The sequence below is a fragment of the Periplaneta americana genome, chromosome 7, assembly GCF_040183065.1.
Source record: "Periplaneta americana isolate PAMFEO1 chromosome 7, P.americana_PAMFEO1_priV1, whole genome shotgun sequence".
In the NCBI taxonomy this organism is placed as follows: domain Eukaryota; kingdom Metazoa; phylum Arthropoda; class Insecta; order Blattodea; family Blattidae; genus Periplaneta; species Periplaneta americana.
In genome coordinates this window covers 42,668,434-42,691,264 of record NC_091123.1, presented here as the reverse complement: position 1 = coordinate 42,691,264, position 22,831 = coordinate 42,668,434, and the positions used below count along the sequence as shown (strand labels likewise).

Below are 22,831 nucleotides of genomic sequence, written 5' to 3'. Positions count from 1 at the left end.
AAGTTAGTCACAGTATTTTGTTTCACAGCATTCAACTCTTACCTTGCCTAAAGAAGTTCCACTTCAAAAAATCAAAGAGTGATAGTGCTTGAGATTCAAACATCACTGCCAGGCACAAAGTCTCCAGACATTGGGCTGCCACCTTCAGGAGAGGGAGTTAAAGTAAGAGATAGCAGCTAGGAGACCTCTTCTTCCACCAACCAATTAACACACCATATATCAATGATGGAGAAACAATTTTGAACTGCAGAGAAATGAGGTATAATTTTATTTTCTGACAAATCACCATTTGAGCTTTTCTCAAACCGATTGCAAAGGATATGTTGCCGAATACCTGACTTCCAGTGTTAGAAAAAGAGAGATAGATTGAGCATGGTATGAGTTGCGAACTTCCAGAGGGACTGGAGACCTTTGCTTTGTTGATAGCAACTTGAACACTAAAAAATACACGTCATGGAGCACATTATATGCTGTCATCAAAGAAGAAACTGCTGGGATGATGAAAAATTTGGTGGTAAGCTTACTAGTAAGACAAAGCTGCATGCCATAAATCAAGACACAGCATGCATTGGTTTTCTCAAAGTAATGTGTTCCTGCTTTCTTGGCCAACAAGATCACCTGATTTCAAAGTAATAGTTTATGCAAGGGACAGGATCGAACTTGGTGCAGTTCAAACTAGTGTAGAATTTAGCTGAATTAGAACTATTTGCAGCTTGGATCCAGTTAGGAAAATACTATTACTGTAGAAACCTAGTGGATTCCATACCTACCAGGGTATGAGCATACTATCATGCTGAAGAAATATTGAGTGACAAACTAAAAAAAAAAAAATTTTGTTAAAATTTTTTTTACTGTTTTTCGTCAATGGCTTGTAAATGTACATTTGTCATATTCTTGTTGCCATTCATTTCAGGAAAAATTTGAATCTTGGTTATCTTTACCGTATTTATTTCTTCAATGGACGACTGTAAGTAAAAAGAATGTAGAAAAAACACAATACGCTAATTTGTCATTTCCAAGAGGGAGGGGGTACGTCTTAAAACTTTTCGAACTGACTTTACCCTGATTACATATTAACCCAAATAATACGATTTAGGGCAGGGCTGGGCATCGGGAGCGGAACTAAACTCTAAACCGGGACGCATAATATTCATCTGTCAGTGAATCAACGCTGCGCGGTTTTCGGCGGGGAAGAAAGAGGATGAAGAGAAATCATATGGTTCCCGGTGAGAGAGTAGAATCCGCTCTTGCTGCCCAGCCCTGATTTAGGGTAATTATTCAGGGCTTCTACCTGAAACTCCTGATCACGTGATCAGGGCCGAAACTACCAGCAACGCCCCTAATGGAATAACACCAAACTACGTCGACATTAGTGACCCTATCGTAATCTTTACATTATTTTTTGTTTCGATAAATTTGTCATTAATTGTACCCCTGAGTAATCTAGTATATACAGTCACGAAGCTCAATACGTACTGAATATGCATCCATAGATAGTTGCTAACCACTAGGATCGCTAATATCGCCTCATTACAGACAATGCGAAATAGTACCGGCACAGTCTATGGTTCCGAGCATCCTCACAACTCAAAATTCGTGACTATATACTAGATTCTCTGTGTGTGTATAATAATAATAATAATAATAAATTTAGCTTCCCTTATGATATATCGCATTCTGTACTGTACAAGGAGAAATAGTACATTACTCCACGGTCTATATTTTTTTTTTTGTAAAGATCTTTCCGGTCCTGATTACTACGCACGTGAAATCAAAGTCTATAGAGATATCCTATTGCAGATTATCTTTTACAATTTGTTGTTTGAAAATTAACGAATAATAAAGGTAAGAATTTAAATTTTGTTATTTTATCACTTTTATGTACTAAATTTATATATTATTATGTTTCCATCAGTTTTGTTCTTTTTCTCCTTTCCGCTGAGGGTTTGATCAAGAGCAGAAGATGTCGAAAGCTGTTGGTTCTTTGGCGAGTAAAGGCCCAACCCTCGTGAAAGGTATTTTTAATCATACATTCACGAAAGGGAAATATTATATTTTAACATACGTTATAATTATGTATGCCACAGTTTTTACTTAGCAACCTGCTGTACTGTATTTGGTGAATGTTAATGTAAATCACCTATGACTCTGTATAAAAACGATAAAACTTATTTGTACATGTCTTTTTTATTGCAGGCATAGTTGATTATGCTACGCCAAGGTTTAATGTTTTCATGAAATATGCCAGAGTTGAACTAGCTCCGCCAACTCCTGCGGATATTCCACAAATTCGCTCTGGAATACAAAGGCTCCTTACCGGGTTTCGAACTGGAAGGTGGAAGGAAACGCCTGTGAAAGTTAGTATAGAGACTTCGTTTTTGCTGTGCCAATTTCAATTAAAAATGAAACCTATTTTCAGGGTATATTTTAATTGCAATTGGTGTTCACAATTTAATTCTGTTTAGCGTAATAGTAGGCCTAGGCTAATTATAATTGGTGTGTATTTATAGCCATAAGCGACGAATTATATATTTATACAAATATTTTGTACCAGTTATATGTATATTGAGTCAATATCACTCAGACATTCAACAGTAATTACATTTTATTAGATACAATTTCATGACCTATAAATGCAGACACTTTGACCTTGAGATACAGTGTTACTGGTACACACAATTATAGTCTGTTGTTTTAATTTAGTTGAAATGAACATGGTAATTTCACAGATTCCCTCGCTACCATTCTACTTTTCCTTCTCCCTCTATTCTTATTGCGCCTCAATCACTTCTGCTCTTATAGCTTCACATAACCGTGTTTTTCTGTATTTTTCGTTGTAGATTTGTTTGTATTCTAGTAGCGGTAATCAGCAAGGGACCGCCGGCCTTTTACAATATATGTGACAAGGTTAATGTGTTGAGGGGATATCTAAGTGACGTGAATGTGAAAAGATTTCAATGATTTAAGAACCTTGGCCACACGTAACTTAGATATCACCACAACTAACCCACTAACCTTGTCACGTACCTCGTAAAAGGTCGGCAGTCCCTTGCTAATTACGTACTCTAGTAGCATTTTGTTTCAGAATGTTCACAATTGATTCAAAATTTGAAGAGATACACCTGCATTTCTTCCTATAACAGCTTTCGGACCATTTATCTTTTGTTTTGAAGTTCACCTACCTAACCAGTAGGCTATAGCTTCATTGCAGAATAATCCAGAAGTTTGTTAGGAGTAAACAAAACGAATACATTACTGTGAAGATTCTCAAGTGTAACTTTTTGGAGACTTCTGCAGTGTCCATACCTGTGGAGTAACGGTTAGCGCGTCTGGCCGCGAAACCAGGTAGCCCGGGTTCGAATCCCAGTCAGGGCAAGTTACCTGGTTGAGGTTTTTTCCAGGGTTATCACTCAACCCAATATGAGCGAATGCTGGGCTCTGGACTCATTTCACCGGCATTATCACTTTCATCTCATTCAGATGCTAAATAACCTAAGATGTTGATACAGCGTCGTAAAATAACCTGCTAAAAAATTCTGCAGCTGGGATACACATTAGAAATGTCTTTAATAAACTCTAAAAGCATTTCACCATTTTAACTATATCAATATTCTTTTGCATCTGTTTGTAAAGGAACTGAAAAATATACAAATCATTGGAATCTCTTTTATGACCTTCTCCTTTACAACAGATTTTTAACGATTTCTAAAGTCTTTGCAAACTTTGAACATCAAAAGTCTTCTGGGATTTTCAAATTTTACCTTACGAAAAAAAATCTGTGTGCAATAACCTCTGGAGAACCAAGGTTGACCAGCCGACTGGTGGCTTCACGTCCACATGCCTCAGCAGAGGTGAATGATCATCCAACCAGTATGAGGGTAACATGTGGTTAGCATGATGATTTCCCCTCCCCCACCCAGTGTCGAATCGCTGTGTACTTAAGTTCATGAATATTTAGAATTGATTATCCGAAATTGTTCTAACATTCAAGTGACAGAGGTTATCTGCTATAAAAAAAACGGGAGGGATTATAAGAAGTAAAAGCGTATTACTGCTTTGGGAATACTTTGAGTCTTAACAGTGCACATCATCTAGTGTCACAAAATCAAAAAATAAACTAGTCGTAGCATTGACGTAAGCCTAATTAGTCTAACCTAAGAAAAAATCACTTATTTAGAACTTAGATACCTTATTTCTGAGACATACTAATTTCTGTAGTATATGACTTGTGAGAGGAAGGTCTGAAAGTATTTGATTTTGAGTAGTTGGTGGAAGAACTGGAATAAGGAACTGTTGTTGATATTAAAGATAAACCTCATATACTTTGTTTCAGGAAGCATGGCTAAACACTCTAGTAACAGCTGAAGTAGTATTTTGGTTCTTCATTGGTGAATGTATCGGGAAGAGGAGCATTGTTGGATATCATGTGTGAAGTTTTTCGAATGAAAAATTACACTGAACTGTGGATGCTCTTGTAGCAATGCTTGGTAAAGTGATACATATTATTTTGTAGTGTAAGTTCATATTTGAATTACAATATTTGAACTCTATTGGTATGTTATTTCTGAATAACCTTGATTGCATTTGGTGTATTTGCGTCAGGAAGTGGAATTAAAAAAAATGTTGTTGAAATGAAAGAATTATTAGAATTCTTTTATTACAATGGCAATATGAATTGAAAATAATCTGGTTGAAGTTAGTTAAACAATTTGTATAATATCACTTGTATTCCATATCCCTACCAAACCAGTATATGTCATATTGCTATGTATATTGTATTAACTCTTTGAACCAGTGCCAAAATGTTACTGGGGGAGTCTGATTTTATTTTGTTGTGTAGCTACCATCAATTGTATTGAAGTAGTAGTCCCTGTTATGTCTTTCCATTTGTCCTTTCCTCCTAAACCATTGGATGGATTTTGTTCATACTCTTTATCTTAAAGTCAGTTTATCTAGGAAGTTTGCGTATAAAACAATTTTTAGTTCATGAACAACGTGAGACATTTGAAATTCTTATGTGAAAATTGAACAAAATAGTGATTGACACAAATTTGGCATGACTATTTTTACCTGATTTTTTATTGCATAAGAAATGTCATGTGAAACAGTTTAGCATATATGTTCCTAAATTTGTTTGGCTCAGAGTAGTAGTTATTTACAAAATATCTCAAATTGTAGACTTTTATAGATGGAATAACTGAAAGTGCCATCATCAGCAATTGGTAGGAGTATGAGGTGTGGCTATTAAATAAAGGGACTGGGCACCCCTAAAGCTGTACACTTACTGTCGTGTGAAGTGGACATAGGGTAGTTGACTCCGATGCTTTCAGATGAACACAAACCTCGGCCCATCTTTCTCTGTAGTTTAGTTTGTCTCTGAGCTTTGGTGAAAAAGAGAGCTGTTGTGTCATCTTGCCAGGATCATGGTAAGCATAACAATCGAACAGTGCGTTAATCAGAAAATCCTTGTGAAATTTATAAAAAAAATTTGATGGGAATGTTTGAAACTATTAAAGGATGTGCACGGTGATAATGCTATGTCACAAAAGCAAGTGTTTGAATGGCACAAATGGTCTGGTGAAGGTGGAAGATCATGAATGTCCAGGTTGCCCTATGACTTCGAAAACTGATCAGAATGTTAATAGTACATTATGCAACGAGCCTATAATGAAGGTAATTAAGAAGTGAGTATGGATATTTATGAAACGAGTGCAAGTGAGTTTCATAATTTTCATACGAGCTTCTTAATTACCATTATAGGCGAGTTTCATACGACTTTTTATGCTCGACCATATTTCTAACTTGATATTATTAATTTTAATTATATCTGACCTTCAGCAATGTTCCATATGTTGTGAGATGTGCGCAGACGCGAAAGTATTGATTTTTTCCGAGGAACAGATATCCACATTGACCTTGCTAGGCCATAAGAACCTACAGAGATAACATTGAAATTAAATTAGACATTGAAAAACGAGATGAGAAATTGAATTTATTTGAATATTATTTACAATTAACGCTAATTATTATAGTAACAGAACATAACCTTCAGCGACAGTATTGGATTTCCAGCCTCTGTGACTTTTCGCTAATTCTCTTTCGATTGCATATCCTAGAATAATCGATACTTGCGGTTTTATAACGTTAGAAAGCTGACCTGTCATTGGCTGAACAGTTGTAACCTGAGTCGTCATTGGCTGAAAGACCTGACCTTTAATGAGTAGGTGTACTTTAATGACATGCATTAAAGGTCTGCTACCAGGTGTATAATTACTACGTTTCGGCATGGTCGAGCATAAAAAAATTAATATAATTGTGTGGAAAGCTTTTATCATCTAGTCTTCTGTCAAAAAATCTGAAAGTTAGAATTTATAAAACAGTTATATTACCGGTAGAGGGTTTGGAATTGAACGGGTTACATCAGCTGCTTGTCTATGCAGATGACGTTAATATGTTAGGAGAAAATCCACAAACGATTAGGGAAAACACGGAAATTTTACTTGAAGCAAGTAAAGCGATAGGTTTGGAAGTAAATCCCGAAAAGACAAAGTATATGATTATGTCTCGTGACGAGAATATTGTACGAAATGGAAATATAAAAATTGGAAATTTATCTTTTGAAGAAGTAGAGAAATTCAAATATCTGGGAGCAACAGTAACAAATATAAATGATACTCGGAAAGAAATTAAACACAGAATAAATATGGGAAATGCCTGTTATTATTCAGTTGAGAAAATTTTATCATCCCGTCTGCTGTCAAAAAATCTGAAAGTTAGAATTTATAAAACAGTTATATTACCGCTTGTTCTTTATAATTGTGAAACTTGGACTCTCACTTTGAGAGAGGAACATAGGTTAAGGGTGTTTGAGAATAAGGTGCTTAGGAAAATATTTGGGGCTAAGAGGGATGAAGTTACAGGAGAATGGAGAAAGTTACACAACACAGAACTGCACACATTGTATTCTTCACCTGACATAATTAGGAACATTAAATCCAGACGTTTGAGATGGGCAGGGCATGTAGCATGTATGGGCGAATCCAGAAATGCATATAGAGTGTTAGTTGGGAGGCCGAGACGTAGATGGGAAGATAATATTAAAATGGATTTGAGGGAGGTGAGATATGATGATAGAGACTGGATTAATCTTGCTCAGGATAGGGACCAATGGCGGGCTTATGTGAGGGTGGCAATGAACCTCCGGTTCCTTAAAAGCCAGTAAGTAAGTTATATTACCGGTTGTTCTGTATGGTTGTGAAACTTGGACTCTCACTTTGAGAGAGGAACAGAGATGAAGGGTGTTTGAGAATAAGGTTCTTAGGAAAATATTTGGGGCTAAGAGGGATGAAGTTACAGGAGAATGGAGAAAGTTACACAACACAGAGCTGCACGCATTGTATACTTCACCTGACATAATTAGTTCCATAAAATCCAGACGTTTGAGATGGGCAGGACATGTAGCACGTATGGGCGAATCCAGAAATGCATATAGAGTATTAGTTGGGAGGCTGGAGGGCAAAAGACCTTTGGGGAGGCCGAGACGTAGATGGGAAGATAATATTAAAATGGATTTGAGGGAGGTAGGATATGATAGTAGAGACTGGATTAATCTTGCTCAGGATAGGGACCAATTGCAGGCTTATGTGAGGGCAGCAATGAATCTCTGGGTTCCTTAAAAGCCAGTAAGTAAGTAAGTAATTGTGTGGAATGATCAATGCCTGAGCATTCGGAAGATATGGTCCCCAAAAACCTTATACGGGGGGGGGGGGGGGGGGGAACTGGAAAAATATTTGTTCTGACACCATGGAGCAATTTACAGAACAACCAGACTTGCTGAAAAATATCACTATATGTGATTAAACATGAATTTTTCAGACAAAGCAATAATCGATGCACTGAAACACCCCTTCTTCACCAAGAATGAGCAAGTTAAGACTGAAGGCAATGGCTGATCGTTTTCTTCGACATCAAGGGTGTGATCATGGCTGATTGGGTACCTTAAGGTCAAACTATAGATTAGAAGTACTACATTGAGGTCCTGACCAAACTGAAGGAATGAGTGGAGGAAGAAAAGATCGGATCTGTGGAAAAACAATTCGTGGATTCTGCATCAGCTCACAATGCCCTCTCTGCAATGCGTTTTTAGCAGACAAACTCATTTCTGCTCTCAAGCGTTCTCCATATTCGCAAGATCTTGTTTCATGTGATTTCTACCTGCCCTCGAAAGTGTTTTGAAAGGAAATCTTTTCAGCCTGGGGAAGAGACTAATAAAAAACAGCAAACTTGTGAAAGAGGATGGCAGATGATGAGCTGCACCACTGTGCTTTGAATAATGGAAGATACATGTGTAGCGGTCTGTATACAAGGGAGAGAAGTATGTTGAACAGATTAAAGGTAAGTCTTAATATTTTGGCAATAAACCACATTTTTCACACCAGTCCTGTTATTTAATAGCTACACCTCGTAACAATTTCACATTCTTCTTCCCACTTCAACACCTAAGCTTGCTAATCATGAGGAAACTTACAAATTTGTGGTATTTACGCCACTTGTTTGTCTGGTTCATACCTTAATTTCATGTTGATATGTGGCAAGGTGTGTATTGTAGATCTTCTGGGTAGGATTTAGAGGAAGTAGAGAACTCTGGCATTGGAAATGTAGCTCTGAGATTGGAAAGAATGTGATCGTGGATGATTGAACAAAATTCCATTTAAAATAGTACAATAGAATCCTGTTTAACCATTTCAGATAACACGTTTTTCCGGATAATCTATAGATACTATTTTCAATAAAGGAAGACTCTACAATATTAATACGTGCAACAGTATAAAGCAAAATCTTGCAATTTATTATAATACATGCAGAATCAGTTGTTCAACTTCCGAGGTTATATCAGCGTTGCTGATGTGCTGGAATTATGTCTCGCAGAAGTTCTTTTACATGTCTAATTGATGTGAGCCTGTTGCATTTAAGAACATTTAAATGGCATCGAGCTGAGCCAGAATTAAACCTGCAACCTCGGGCACAGAAGCCAGGACTCTACTGACTGCATTACCCATACACGTATCCCCGAGATCCTTTCACTTTTCAAAATAGTCTGCAAATTATTCTTTTGGGATCACCTCGGCTTCTTCATCACATTTCCTTAATCTCGTCAATGGTCTGAAATGTCTATTTTCACTGGTGATTTTAGCTCTGGGAAATAACAGAAATCACATGGAGTAAGATGGGCTATATGGCATTGACAAATCTGGGCAGTGTGATGTAAAAAAATCTTTGAAACAAATAGTCCATGGAATCCCCAATCTCCAAATTCTCGCAGTCATTCACCGAATTTTGATAGCAGGTTACACTCATTCAGCTTCTTTGGATGTTCTGCTTGTTCAAGTCCTCCCATAATGTGGATTGCTTTCAACACATTCATTCGCAGCAATCTTTAAAATGTCAGTATCACAATTTTATCTATTCTTCATTGAATCATCTCCTAGAACCCACTTAATTATTTGAATAGTTTCTGCAGACGAAAGTCAAAAGTTGGAGGAAAATCTTGATGCAGATCCACTGATCTACTTGCATGGTCATTGTGAATGTATTGTCACATAGCATGCAAGCTCACTGAATGGTGTCTCACTGCCAGTGAATAGCTCCACAGCAAATCACATATATACACATTAATATTCCCTTTGACTTCTGGATAGACCACATATTTGACGTAAATTGTGTATTACAGTTTGTATCGTCATCATCTTCAAGGTTTAGGCGTGGTGGCCTGTTCCTTCCTCTTGGAAAGTGTCCTCCCATCTATTGCGGGATCTTCCGACATTCCTCCTTCCTTCCGGTCTGTAGTTCAGTATTTTTTTGGGAATCTGTCTTCATTCATCCTTAATAAATGTTCTTTCCAGTTTTTCTTTTGTCTTGCTAATCTGTCGTTTAAGTTGAAAATTCCCAGTTCCATCCTTATGTCTGTACTTCTTTTCTGGTCCAATAGAGTGTATCCTGCCACTGATCTCAAAAATCTCATCTCTGCGGCCTCTATCCTTCTTTCTGATCGAGTCAATGCGCAGTTTTCACTGCCATTACTTTATAGAATTTTAGTTGGGTCTCTTTTAGTGTTTTCCAGGATAAAGTTCTTTTTATTGTACCACACATTCTCTGGAATTTATTTTGTTGTTAACATCGTTATTTTCGCAATAAGATACGTTGCAACTCATATAATTGAAACTACTCACCTGCTCAATTATTTTATCCTCTATTACTATTTTGGTCCTTAGATGCCTAGTCCCCAGAAGCCCATTGTTTTAGTTTGTTAAGGATATTTTAAGATTATGATCTTTAATAACTTATTTGTTGCTATTTGCAGACCATCCTCAGAATTACTGAAAATCACTTGACCATCAGCAAACAAAAGAGTGTCTATGCTCTCTTTGCCGACTATAAAATGTTCTGTTAAAATACTTTGTCATTCTTCAATGACTGCGTCTATATACACATTAAAAATTGCTGGTGACAATGGGCATCCCTGTTGCACTCCCTGGACACAGACATACATACAGTTTGTATGTATACATGTATTCAAGGCAAGGCCATTACTTCCAAATTTATATGGTTGATCACAGATGTCTTCTGATTGATCAAATTTCTTATTTTCGGAAAGAGAGTTTATTTATTTTTCCGGAATTAAATGTTTTAAAATTTAGTTCGAAATGGAGTAAAATTAAAAATATATGGAATTTTATCTTTAAAACTGAGTGAGAGCAGTTGGCAATACTTTAATCTAAATGAAACAGCAGACTTCCTGGCTAAAAAGTTTACTGAAATTTAACAAGTAATAATGGAGTTCTTTTTCTGAAAAACTAATCAAAAGTAAATTCAGATCTTGCCAAAAAACAATTTTAATGGACGAAAAAATAAAACCTGGGTGATATTTTACTTCAGGATTCTGTCACTTTCATTACTCAAAATAATCATTAGATCTGTTCAATAATATATTTTCGCAGTGAAAGGGTCTGCAGCTCCATCCTCTATCGTCGCTGCCTTATTTATCACACAAGTTTTGCTTTTATGTTCTTATTACAGTTGGCATCATATCCAGATATAACATTAAAGGAAACAATACACAAGCCCAAATGTAACATATTTATTTTAACAACTTTCAGACATGGCAGATGGTACAATATGCATGTGCCTAAAGACAATAAGTACAAAAATTGACACATATTCGGACAAAATATATGTAAGATGAAGACCGCACCTTAACAGTTTCACTCATTTTGTTCACCATATAAATACTTTAAGGGGGAAAAAATGGTCTTACAAAAGAGACCACTTTCACTTTCCAATATATAAAATATTTTGAAGATAAGTAAACCGAAATGGAATTGGAATGCATAAGCTTCAATATATTGTGCCCCAATTTAGGTAATTCAAATGGGACTCAATTCCAAGACTGGAATATTTGTCAAATGACTTTGTATGCTAAATGTTATTCTTCAGAGGCTGGCTAAATGCTATTTCTTCATCTTTATAATTCAAAGCAGGAACACATGCATTACAACCATGACTGAGACAATGCCGTGTCCTCTACTGGTAGCAAAGTACCATCACTCTGTGTCCGTGTACATTCTGTGTTATAAAATGCATTAGTTTCCATCACACAAACATTTTCTGTGAACTAAAATGAAATCTAGGCATGACTATGAAGACTATCGGAATAAGATTCCTAATATTTAGCAGTATTTCTTCTGACATACCTCCAAATGATATGTTGAATTATGACGAAACTTAATGGTATATTGTAAAATAAATCAACATGTGTGACTTTGCAAAGGTGTTCAATGTCCAAAGATGTCTTTTCAGAAATGTACAAAATAGGAACAAGTTTTGTGTAATTTAGACTTCAAATGAATGATGAGATTTTCTGAAATGTTAGACACGATAATTTTTTTTCTGGGCACAAAAAACAGGAGAGAGAAAGAAAAAGTAAATAAAGAAATTATCGCTGATACAATATACAAGTAGATATATTATCCCATATTAGAACCATGAATTCAGTATTAAATATTAGGACTGTAAATACACAGAGTTCGATAATCTTATATTAATAAGTGAAGAAACCGCAAATAAAGCTGTAATTACTATGATACAACTAAATATCTACAAACATATTAAAATAAAAATTTAATTAGTAGAAACTCAATGCCCAATGCTAAAAATGCTAGGCAATGAAGCAACTTGCTAAACAGTAACTATTTCAGACTTAGAGCAACCTAACATACTCCATTCTGTGTTACCTAAACAATACCACGAGTTTCAAATGCACCAATCATTAACACTACCAATGCAACTAGTTAACATGAATGAGGTATCTAGTTTCAGTTCTATGCTATTTTCACGAATATCACATTCTGAAAGTTCCAAACAATTACCCACAAACATATCAGAGATAGTCAAAGTTTGTCTATATCTGATCCATAAACACAATTATTCTCATGACATAAACAAGTCATTTACCCACAACCAGTATATATACATACACATTTCGTACAAGTCTGAGTAAATAAATGGTCTACATTACACAAATTTAACGATTTAAAACTTGATACCTCAAAATGGACTTCTAGCCAAAGTGTCCTTATACCATTAGCTTATAACACCGAAACGAGTCCAATTTAGCATTCCTATCATTGTGAGCATTTATATAATTTGCATTTAATTTAATACTTGTAGTTAGTACTTTTGATCAAGTTTAAGAATAGCTACGTATGATTATTCACATATTAACTATTCTACTGCCAGCACTGTATTACACTTCATTACAAAGAAAGGAAAGCTTTAGAACATACTAGCTTCTTTTAGCTGAGAGAATTCTATAGGAAATATCGCAGAAACGATTTAGAATTTATCTCTATACTTTACATCGGTCAACACAAAAACAGTATCATTGAAGTGATGCAGTGAAGATGCCCAAAGTACTGACATATTAAAAGTCAGTACTTATGTATTTGTCAAATGTCAGAATATAATGACAAGTTTTTTCTTATTAACATTTGTTTCGTTAAAATGTGCATGTATTATTTATTTAACTGGGCATTTTTTCGTTTGTCTCAGGATAAGGCATTTATACATAACTTCGCTCAGTACTATGATACTTTAATTTCCGTAATTTACGACACTGATAGAATGACAAAATTCAGCTACTTCATTCCAGGACATTTTCAGAGCAGACAACTTTTTAAAAAATTATTTATGTTATGAAGGTGTACTCAGAAAGTTCGGAGTGGATCAACATGGAAGCACATGCATTTAGGCTTACATAAGTTGCGCACGTCTTACTTTTCATAGCGGATTATTGCATAGAAATATTTAAATGAAGAGAGTACTCATTTATTCCCTTCCACGTTTAGCACAAAAAAAATTGAGAGGCGAATGAAAAACAATCTTTCACAGCATGAAACTGAAGCAGCTATTTAAAAAAATACAACATATACGAAATAATTATCAACACTTAGAATTTTGTGTGCTACCGTAAGAATGGCTAATCTAATGAAATCGTCAACGTACTCTAAACTCAATGCATGCTTACATGTATTTACAATACATTCTTATCAATAACCAGCATAATATAAACAGGAGTTAGAATAAATCATATTTATACATACAGTTGTAAATATTTAACACATTTAATCTTAAATTCAGACACCAAAATTGTTAGACATCTGATTTAAGAAAATGACTTTGTGACACCACAACCAGCAATGGCTTATGTCACAGTTACATGTAGGAGGGGGGGGAGGGAGTTATACTTTTATATTTTTGCATTTTCCCAATTAACAGAGCATAAATTATATCTAGTATACAATATTATGTATTAGGGTTGATGTCAAGTTCAAGTCTGGTACATAAATTTACATTACACTATATGCTACAAAATTCCTCATCAAATTAAATTAAATTTTGAAATCTCCCAAATTCAGCACCACTATAATTTCCCTTCCAAAATTGGTAATGCATAGTATAATCATTTCCTAGAAACAATTTTAATGTTACTATAATGAACGTGTATACATGTAATGCCAATGAATCAAAGCTGTATAGTTCTTTGTAACCCATATATTTATGTGTATTCATGGATGGTTGAGCCTATGCTGTTATAAAAGTGACTAACCTATAACATCAACAGTTTGTGTTATATATTGTGCAACATTTCTTTCAATATAATTAAGTGATACAAAATAAAATGCGTCTTTTATAATGGAATATCACATACTGAAAACATGCAAACATAAATTCAAACTGAAATTGTGATCTTAGTTTTTAAGGTTAATAAGGGAGCCTTCCACATCATGTCTGAAATTCTCAAAAGCCTGTACACAGGGACATAAAGTACTGTAAAGAACAAGTTATCTACAAAAATACTGCTGCGAATACAAACTAAAACACAAAAACTATGTTTGAAATATGGCATAAAATGTTTTCTTTTATTAGTAGTTGTGTAGTTTTCCAAGTTATCATTAAAGAATGTTAGATGTTTCACACTGCAATAGATGTAGAATGGTAACTTAAAAGTCACAATTTAATTATTTTAATACTTGGATGTAACTCATCCTTTCTGCCAATACCAACTCAGTATAATAAAGAAGATCGAAAAACAAATGTTTATATTCAGTGGACAGACATAATGAACAAGAAATGATAAATCATAGCCCTGTCAACACGTATGCCTCAATGGCTTGACAAAAACTTAGTGCAGGTTTTAAACTATTTTCAAAATTTGTTTTTGTGCCTTATGTTTTGCATTAGCAGCTTTTTTTTTAATTTAATCTTTCGTTTACAGTACCAACTTGTGTATGACTATTCAAGGAAGACTTGGAACTGATGATTTTGAAATGTTTCCTTGAAAGTGCTTTATACTTCTTTACAATAAGTGTCCAGTCTCAATCAGAACCAATTTCAATTGTTTTGTGTCCCTTACGATTCCATAGATAGAATGACAAATCATTTTTTTGTAATACTTAAGCAAGGAGAATGTCTATTCGCGCTTAAATAATTTATTGAACACCTAGAAATTCACAAAATGGAATCCTCATATTCTGCAGTAAAAAGAATGCAATGTTTAGCATCCCTAAATGTTGAACTGTTTGTTACATTTATTAAAGATAAGTCAATCTAGTTTTATCCATGTGTGAATGTCAACAACATAAGAAAATATTATGGAGCAGATGTGAGTAATTTTGAAGTTAAACAAAGATAAGTACTGTAAAGGATACGAGTATATAAAGCACACTGTTCTGTCTTTGTTAATTCTCTTCTGTCTGCTGTACATCCATTTTCCATTATACAAGCAACTTAGTGTAAGTTGTATCCAAAGATTGCAATACCATAAGTGGAACAACACTTGCAATAGGTCACATATACTTAACATATTTCTACTTTAATATTTTTCTGTACTTTATTATTAAATGGTAGAGTTAAGGACTTATAAAAACAGCACAGCATTTTTACTGTAGTGTCTATCATATCTCTGAGGAAGGCAAAAAATTGAGCAATGACTTAAAGTTTTAAACACAACCAATATTATCTATTAATGTATCATAAAAATTTTAACGAAAAACTACTGCAGGTTTTAGCAGTTTCGTTTTATTTATTACTACATTCTTCTTCTTTTTTTTTTTGTAACATTTTCTGCATAAATCAAATTTAATTTTAAAATACAAAGTCAAATGAAAGTGGAATAAAAATAACCAGTTACGATAATTTTATAAAATTTCCCTGTTAAACTCTAATGAAACTAGGAATTTGAATTTACCAGGAAGCTAGTGAAAGCAATTTTCGGATTTTAAAATTGAAAAATGTAACAGTAACTTTAAATAAATATTGTATAAGTATTAAAGTTACAGTAATGTTTGTGAAGTATTCTAATGAACTAACTGCAAGAAAGTTGTCGGTCCTGGTTTTATAAAAATGCATATTAATTGGCCTCATTTACTGTATCAGTACAATCTGTTAACTATTTCGATTTGCAGTAAATATGATACAATGCTATCGAAGCAAATTCAATTTTTAAAAATTGTGAATTATTTTTTTAAAGTACTTTCTTCATAATGCAAAAATACTTGGACACATTCAATTTACTAATGGAGATTTATAAACAACATAAAAGTGCAATGGTGAACAAGCAACATCATATCTAACTCGTTCCTATCATTCCTTATTGCCTTTCCTTTTGTATGAATTTACCCTAGTTATCCTGAGTAACACTGGAAACTTGGATACCGAAACAGGCGAATGGTTTGTTATACCTCAGAACAAAATTAAATTGTTATATATAAAAATATGCTAAATGCGTCACCCATCATAAACACCATCCACTCACTGAAACATACTCTGATATTAACCGACTTTTAATACCTTAAACACAAACTCAATTAATAATACATTTAATAGTGTCAATTCCACGATGAAGTATAATAAACTATAAGCAAATATAATAAATTAATACAAAAATTCTGAATAACATACAAAGGAACATAAAACTGTATAATAAAGGTAGTTTTAATTATGGTAGGCCTAATAATAATACTCCAGTGATTATGAATGGCATTATAAGTCTGAGAGATAATATAACTGTAATTTATATGCACATTATTAATTTCGATTGGTGACATCCTGCATCCTTGGTCTGTTATCACTCTATATGAGTCCTATAGCTTTCCTCTTCATATTATATTGCTACTGTTCCAACAAACTATGCCAATCTTAGCATCCTGCTCTAATATGATTGATGATTATGTAATATATTAGAATAATTTCCGCACTATGATATAGAAGAGACTTAGGGAAGTCCTACATTTGCGATTGGGATACCCATCCTCTCAGCAACAGTTGCTTGTGCAACAGCTGCATCTTTTAGTGAAAACAAATGTGACATCTCGAGTTCAGTCTTTGCTAACGGAATGGCCTTATCAAAAAGCTCCACTGCTTGCTGTAGATTTCCTCTGAAAATAAATTAAATATCGTGCATTATTATTACTTACATTTCTAAAAGAAATAGTCTACAAAAACTGTAACTACAGATTTATCCATCATTGTCATGTAAATACGAAACTGATTGATGTTACATCAAGTTTTATGCAAAAACATTTCTAGGAAATGAGAAAGAGGGGGGAATCAGACTGGAGAACGACAGAGAATTTTTCTTGACTCACCGTTGGACTTCAATGGTTCCTAATGTCTCATATCCAAATTCACATCTGTCATCCATTTCTAGAGCTTGTTTAATCATTTTAATAGCCTCGGGGACATCACCATTCCACTGCAGCTGCAATAAACCTGAAAGCCAATTATTTTTAGTGTAAGGGATCTTGAATGATATATACAGAGTTCTGTTTCTTAATCTAATTTACAGTAGAACCTAAAATATCCGCCTTATGATTAGATTGTTGGTAAATTATTCAATTTTTTTTATGAACAACTACTTCTTTGTATCCGGCACTGTAGGTTGCCAACAGCTCTGTAAATATGTCCAAAAAAACGTGTTACATTAGAATCTTTTATAATTTGTGAACAAGTTGTTGTTGTTGTCTAGTGCCTTGCATTTGGCAACGAAGCCATTAGCAGTCGTCCTTTCCAATACTTTTGAACTGTAGTTTCTTCTGATCTTAATGCTTCACAGGTCTTCAAGTGGTCTTCATTCATTTTTTACACAGGACACATATGGGTGAAGCTGAGATACCTATTCTGTAGAGATGACTTGCTAGACAGTCATGATTTGTCAATAGTCTGAAGGCTGCAACTGCTGTTTTCCTTGGTCTCTGGGGGATTATATCTGGGATTTGTGAACAAGTAAACATAGCAAAACGAAAAATAAACGACCATGTAGACAAACTAGTTCCATAACTGTAAACATCTGCACGAAATCAGTTGGATGCTCGAAGCCAGCGAGTTGGATGAGGCAAAACACACTTGAAAAACTGTGTTCTAGCGACCATTTTATGTGCATAACTCCAGAAGATCTGAACCAATTTGGATGTTTGAGGTATCAATTGTTTGAGCCTGATGAGAGTGACTAAATATGAGGAACAAAACATTTGGTCTAGTGTAAACTGGACCCTTGACTTTAAAATAATCGTGAAAGTTTGCGAACTTTCAAATACTGTGAGAAGGTAAAAGTGGAGACAATCACAACAGTACAACAGAAGAAAAGAATATTTGAAGACGAATCAATCAAGCCCAAGACCACGGCTATGGAGTTAAAGAGAAAGAAAAAAAAAGCACAAGAGAGTGGTTAGTGTATGAAAGCTCATGAACTCTGAGGCTGTAGAACATGACTATGATAATCCACAATCATCTACTTCTAAAACACTGTATTAGTCTAAGTGTAGTCTGTAAGCATAGTCTGTGCTCTGTAAACAATTCAATAATTCACTCATCCAATCAATCAATCAATCAATCAATCAATCAATCAATACACAAGTTCAGAACATTTTTTTTTTTGCCAAGTTTGTCCAGAGTCGCTCTCGCTGCTGTTCTTTCATGAGTTTATTTGTATAGTATAATGTTGACAGCAACATGGTTTCTATTTCAGAATAATGTGTTCAGATGTTAACCACAATACAACGTACAATACTGTGTTAATAGCTAGTATTTTAAAAGGGCTGCCAACAAGAGCTAAGCATTTCTTTACAAGTTTCACAGCTCAACTTTCAATGGCTTCAATCACTGTGCTGTAACAATAACTACAAGTCTACAATTCACACTTTCAGACAGGGTACGAAATGTCTTGCTCAAAGCAAATTGTGAAAAGAAAACATGCAGTGTTAATCACAAAAGCAGATTAAGTATTTAACGATGCTGTATCAACTACAAGGTTATTTAGCATCGATGGAACTGATGATAATGAGATGATAGTGGTGAGGTGAGGCGAGGATTCGCCATAGATTATCTGACATTTGCCTTAAGGTTGGAGAAAACCTCGGAAAACTGAACCAGGTAATCAGCCCAAGCGGGACTCGAAACCGCACACAAGCGCAACTCTGAATCGGCAATCAAATGCCTTAGCCAACTGAGCTACGCCAGTGGCTAATAATAGAATTATTTCAGTGAAGTGAAACTATGACAAATGTCGCAATGAAATATGAAGTTGGTGTCACGTTTGTTGCAATGAAATATGAAGTTGGTGTCACGTTTGTGTTATCTGTTATATGCCAGGTGAACAATTTCTCTCCCACTTAGAAAGTGACAAATTTGGTTACCAGGACTTCCTTCCACATGTTGGTTATGAAGACAGCACAATATTGGTGATTCAACAAACCACGAATTATTCATGTAAAATATTATTAAATATAAGCAGTTACAACGTCATTTCCTCGTTCAAATTAAGAAAGAAGAATCTGAAACAGTCCGCCTTTGTGTTCCAAACATTTTTCGCAGTTGCTTAAGAAATGACGCCATCAACTCTCCAGAAATAAAAGTGATGTCTTCCCAGATACTATTTTTCAGTTCTTCCAGGGTATGCAGATTATTTTTTTTACCTCTGATGGCAAACAGCAGAAATTAAAATGCACCAAAATGAGAATAAAATAAATAAAATTCTTTCAACTCCTGTGTGAATTAAATTAAATTTAATGAAAAAGTTGCTATTCATAATGAAAGTATATTGGCAAAATAATGATTTGGGGCTGAATAATTATGCCATACTGCATACCTGCTAAAACTTTTAATATTCTGTCGAATACAATAATTTTCACCTACCTCTGTGCACATAAACAGTTGCATTTTCTGGTTCAACTTCAATTGCTTTCTGGAAATATCTATCAGCTTTGTCAAATTCCTGTTTGTCACTTAATACCTGAAAAAGAAGAATATCAATGACATATTTCATCATACACTTTACAGAGGATAGTTTATTTTTCTTATTGAATTTTATAAAAAATGAAAAAGTAGCTATTCAAATTAAATTTATTTACTACACATTTTTGTCATACGTGATAACTTGGTAAGAGACTAAGATTATTCCCATGACAATAAGAATGTGTTTTCATATGCAATACAGTAATATAGCTGTAGTTAAGTGAAGTTATCCTTTGCAAAGACCATGGAGGCCTACAAGTGTTATGGGAAGGAATGTGAGAACTCCCACCTCTACAAACAATTAACATTAGTAGCAATAGGAAAGTTGGTCTTTTGTGTTTACCACTTTTACCCCCAAGCCAAACTCCCTGGCACTCATTCCTGTTAAGCAGTACTGGTAGCAGCAATATGAGTAACTCATCATTACCCCCTTCACAGAAAATGTAAAACTTCGAATGAAAATATTCAGCATCAGACTATATCTAAAAACTAAATTCCATGGTGCTACAGCCATAGGACGAACTAGGACAAAGATAAACACATGCCGTCTAGTAATCAACTGTGTAACTACTACATGAAATAGAGATGCTACATGGTCAGTGTGGCAAGTCTCCACAGGCATTACTTATCAGTTTGCCTTTAATTTTAGGGTACGGCCACACGAGCTACATTTGTAGCAAGTTTTCTGCTACAAATGAAGCTGCAGTAATTGTCGCAAAATGGGTGGCCACACGGGCGCTACAATTACTGCCAGTTTCTGCGTTAAATGTCGCTACGTGTGGCCACATGTAGCGACATTTGTAGCTAGTTCTTTTGCGTTTTGCAGCACTCAGCCGTAGTATAGTGAAAGCTTTCTTCTGAGATGGATTATGAAGCCAAAGTCGCTTTGTGTGTGTTGTTAGTGTACATTATTAGTCACACACAATTACAATGCGCATGAGAAGACAATTTATAGCAGTGCCATAAAGTTAACTTTTATTCCTGTGTCGATTTTACAACAGGCAATATTGTTCGTCAGTAACAATCGGAAGTATGGTGTGGGTGAAGGGTTTGTTGAAAGGCTATATGAAGACCTAATTTCTCGTGGTTCTGTAGAAGGGTCATTGAGATTGTACGACAGGTTAGACATGCTCTTCCCTATTCAATACATGAATTTCTGAAACGTCTCCAAGTAAAAAGGAGTTTTAAACATGACCCAAAATACAACTCAAAGAGGCAATCTGTTTGTAACATATTTGAGAGATCTGTCTTGTAAAAGAATTATGTTTTTTCTTTTTTACCAAATGAAGTCGCTGTGAAGAGTTTACTGGAACGCTATTGTATAGATTTTATTACTGAAGGAAACCTTTGGTCGAAAATGAAAGGAAAAAAATGTGTACTCTCAAAGAACAGTATTTTGAAAAGAGTATAAGTAAACACAGCTATCATAAAAGTTCTCTTTTTCTTGGTTTTGTAGAATGATTATTGGACGTTGCGGCAATTTAAACTTGACCCTTATATCCCAAAATACAACTCAAAGTGGAAATGTTTTTATAAACAATACTGATTTGTGAGGTCAGTCCTGCAAAAGAATTGTACGTTTTTTTACCAAACAAAATTGCTGTGAAGGGTTTGCTAGAACGCTTTTGTATACGTTTTATTATTGAAGAATTCTTTAAGTAGAAATTGAAAGAAGAAAAATGTATGTACTTTTTAAAGAAAGATATTTTGAAGAGAGTTAAAAAATAGGGCAACTCAGCTGGACTATACATAAGCGAAGCAATATTTATTGGCACTGTATTGTTAGTAACAAAATATGTTATATATATATATATTGGCATCGTATTGTTATAAATCTGTCATGATAATAATTTCCCATCTAAAAGTCGATCTCCCTCTCTGCTTCACTCCCTCATAAACACAAGTTAATTCTGTTATGATTACATATACATACTGAGAATTTCAACCATTAAAAAAACCGGGTTTTCCTTCAAATTTGAGAATGCCTTTCTCCCATTGTAGGCCTATATCTAATCCAATAGAAAACAGAGTTTATGTTCTCTTAAACATGATAGATCACGTTTCTCAGATTATTATTAAATTTCGGGGGAGGGGGAAACTGAAAGGTGAATCTTAGGGTATGTTACAGTTTCATGTCTCAAAGTTTTTTACCAACAAAAGAAAATTTAACGCTAAAAGATAAGCGGGGTGGTACAAATTGCGATATCTTATAGCTAATTCGAGAGACAAATTTCACTGCACTCATCAATGTCATTTGTTTTTTTTTTAAATACATTAGGCCTGAATAAAATGCCAAGGTGTTGTATGCCTGGCTGCAAATTACTAGAAAGGAACTTAGTGGCGATATTTACTTTCCCTTCTGGTGAAGTAATAAAAAAACAGGAGTAAGATTATGAAAATAGTATTTCAAATTAGCTTACGCGTGTATCCATACGCATTTGTAAATTTACATTGCGTTAAATTATTGTAATTCTCTACTGTAAAATGAATAACTCTGATTTGTTATTTCACTCTTTTTGAAGTCTTAATCTGTGTGTCCTTTACATGACATTTGATTTTCGCTTTCTATCTCATTCCTAAAAAATTTAAGCATAAACATTCATTTTACACGATTGTTTGTACTTTTATTGCAATTTTTTTTTTTCTTTTGCATGATATTTATTCTTTATTTATTGTCAGTTAGTAGATAAAAGTCTTTTGACATGTATATTCTTTGACTCACTGAGTCTCCTCTGGGAATTAGTAAAGCGGAAATAAATATTAAAATAAATTTAAAGTTTAAAAAATATGGATTTCATAATAAGAAATTCCCAGTAACTAATAACAATGTTAATTCGTTTAAGCTGGAAAATTATTGGTTACGAATAGACCTAACATGTCAGACGGCGCCAAACTTGCTACACTTACTGCTCCATGTGGCCGCTTCCATTTAACTTAATGCGGTCTATAATTCCAGCTACATTTGTCGCAGAAAGTTGCTACA

The 22,831-nt window shown here is 34.5% G+C and overlaps 2 protein-coding genes across 2 annotated transcripts in view; one reads left to right on the top strand and one right to left on the bottom strand.

Annotated features, from left to right (window-relative positions):
* The first annotated feature begins 1,915 nt into the window (after window positions 1–1,915).
* On the top strand, window positions 1,916–4,550 carry ATPsynG (ATP synthase, subunit G). The gene is made up of 3 exons (XM_069830631.1): window positions 1,916–2,015; window positions 2,197–2,357; window positions 4,334–4,550. The coding sequence occupies exons 1-3, from the start codon at window positions 1,964–1,966 to the stop codon at window positions 4,430–4,432; spliced, it is 312 nt and encodes a 103-aa protein (XP_069686732.1). The 5' UTR covers window positions 1,916–1,963; the 3' UTR covers window positions 4,433–4,550.
* A 6,571-nt stretch (window positions 4,551–11,121) lies between these two features.
* The window catches only part of Tom70 (translocase of outer membrane 70), a 28,580-nt gene continuing 16,870 nt past the window's right edge, over window positions 11,122–22,831 (bottom strand). Inside the window, exons 9-11 of the mRNA XM_069830630.1 lie at window positions 19,750–19,846; window positions 17,205–17,328; window positions 11,122–16,994 (exon numbers count right to left, since the gene is read on the bottom strand). Coding sequence (XP_069686731.1) covers window positions 16,832–16,994; window positions 17,205–17,328; window positions 19,750–19,846 — 384 coding nt within the window. The 3' untranslated portion in view covers window positions 11,122–16,831. The remainder of the gene's footprint in view (window positions 16,995–17,204; window positions 17,329–19,749; window positions 19,847–22,831) is intronic.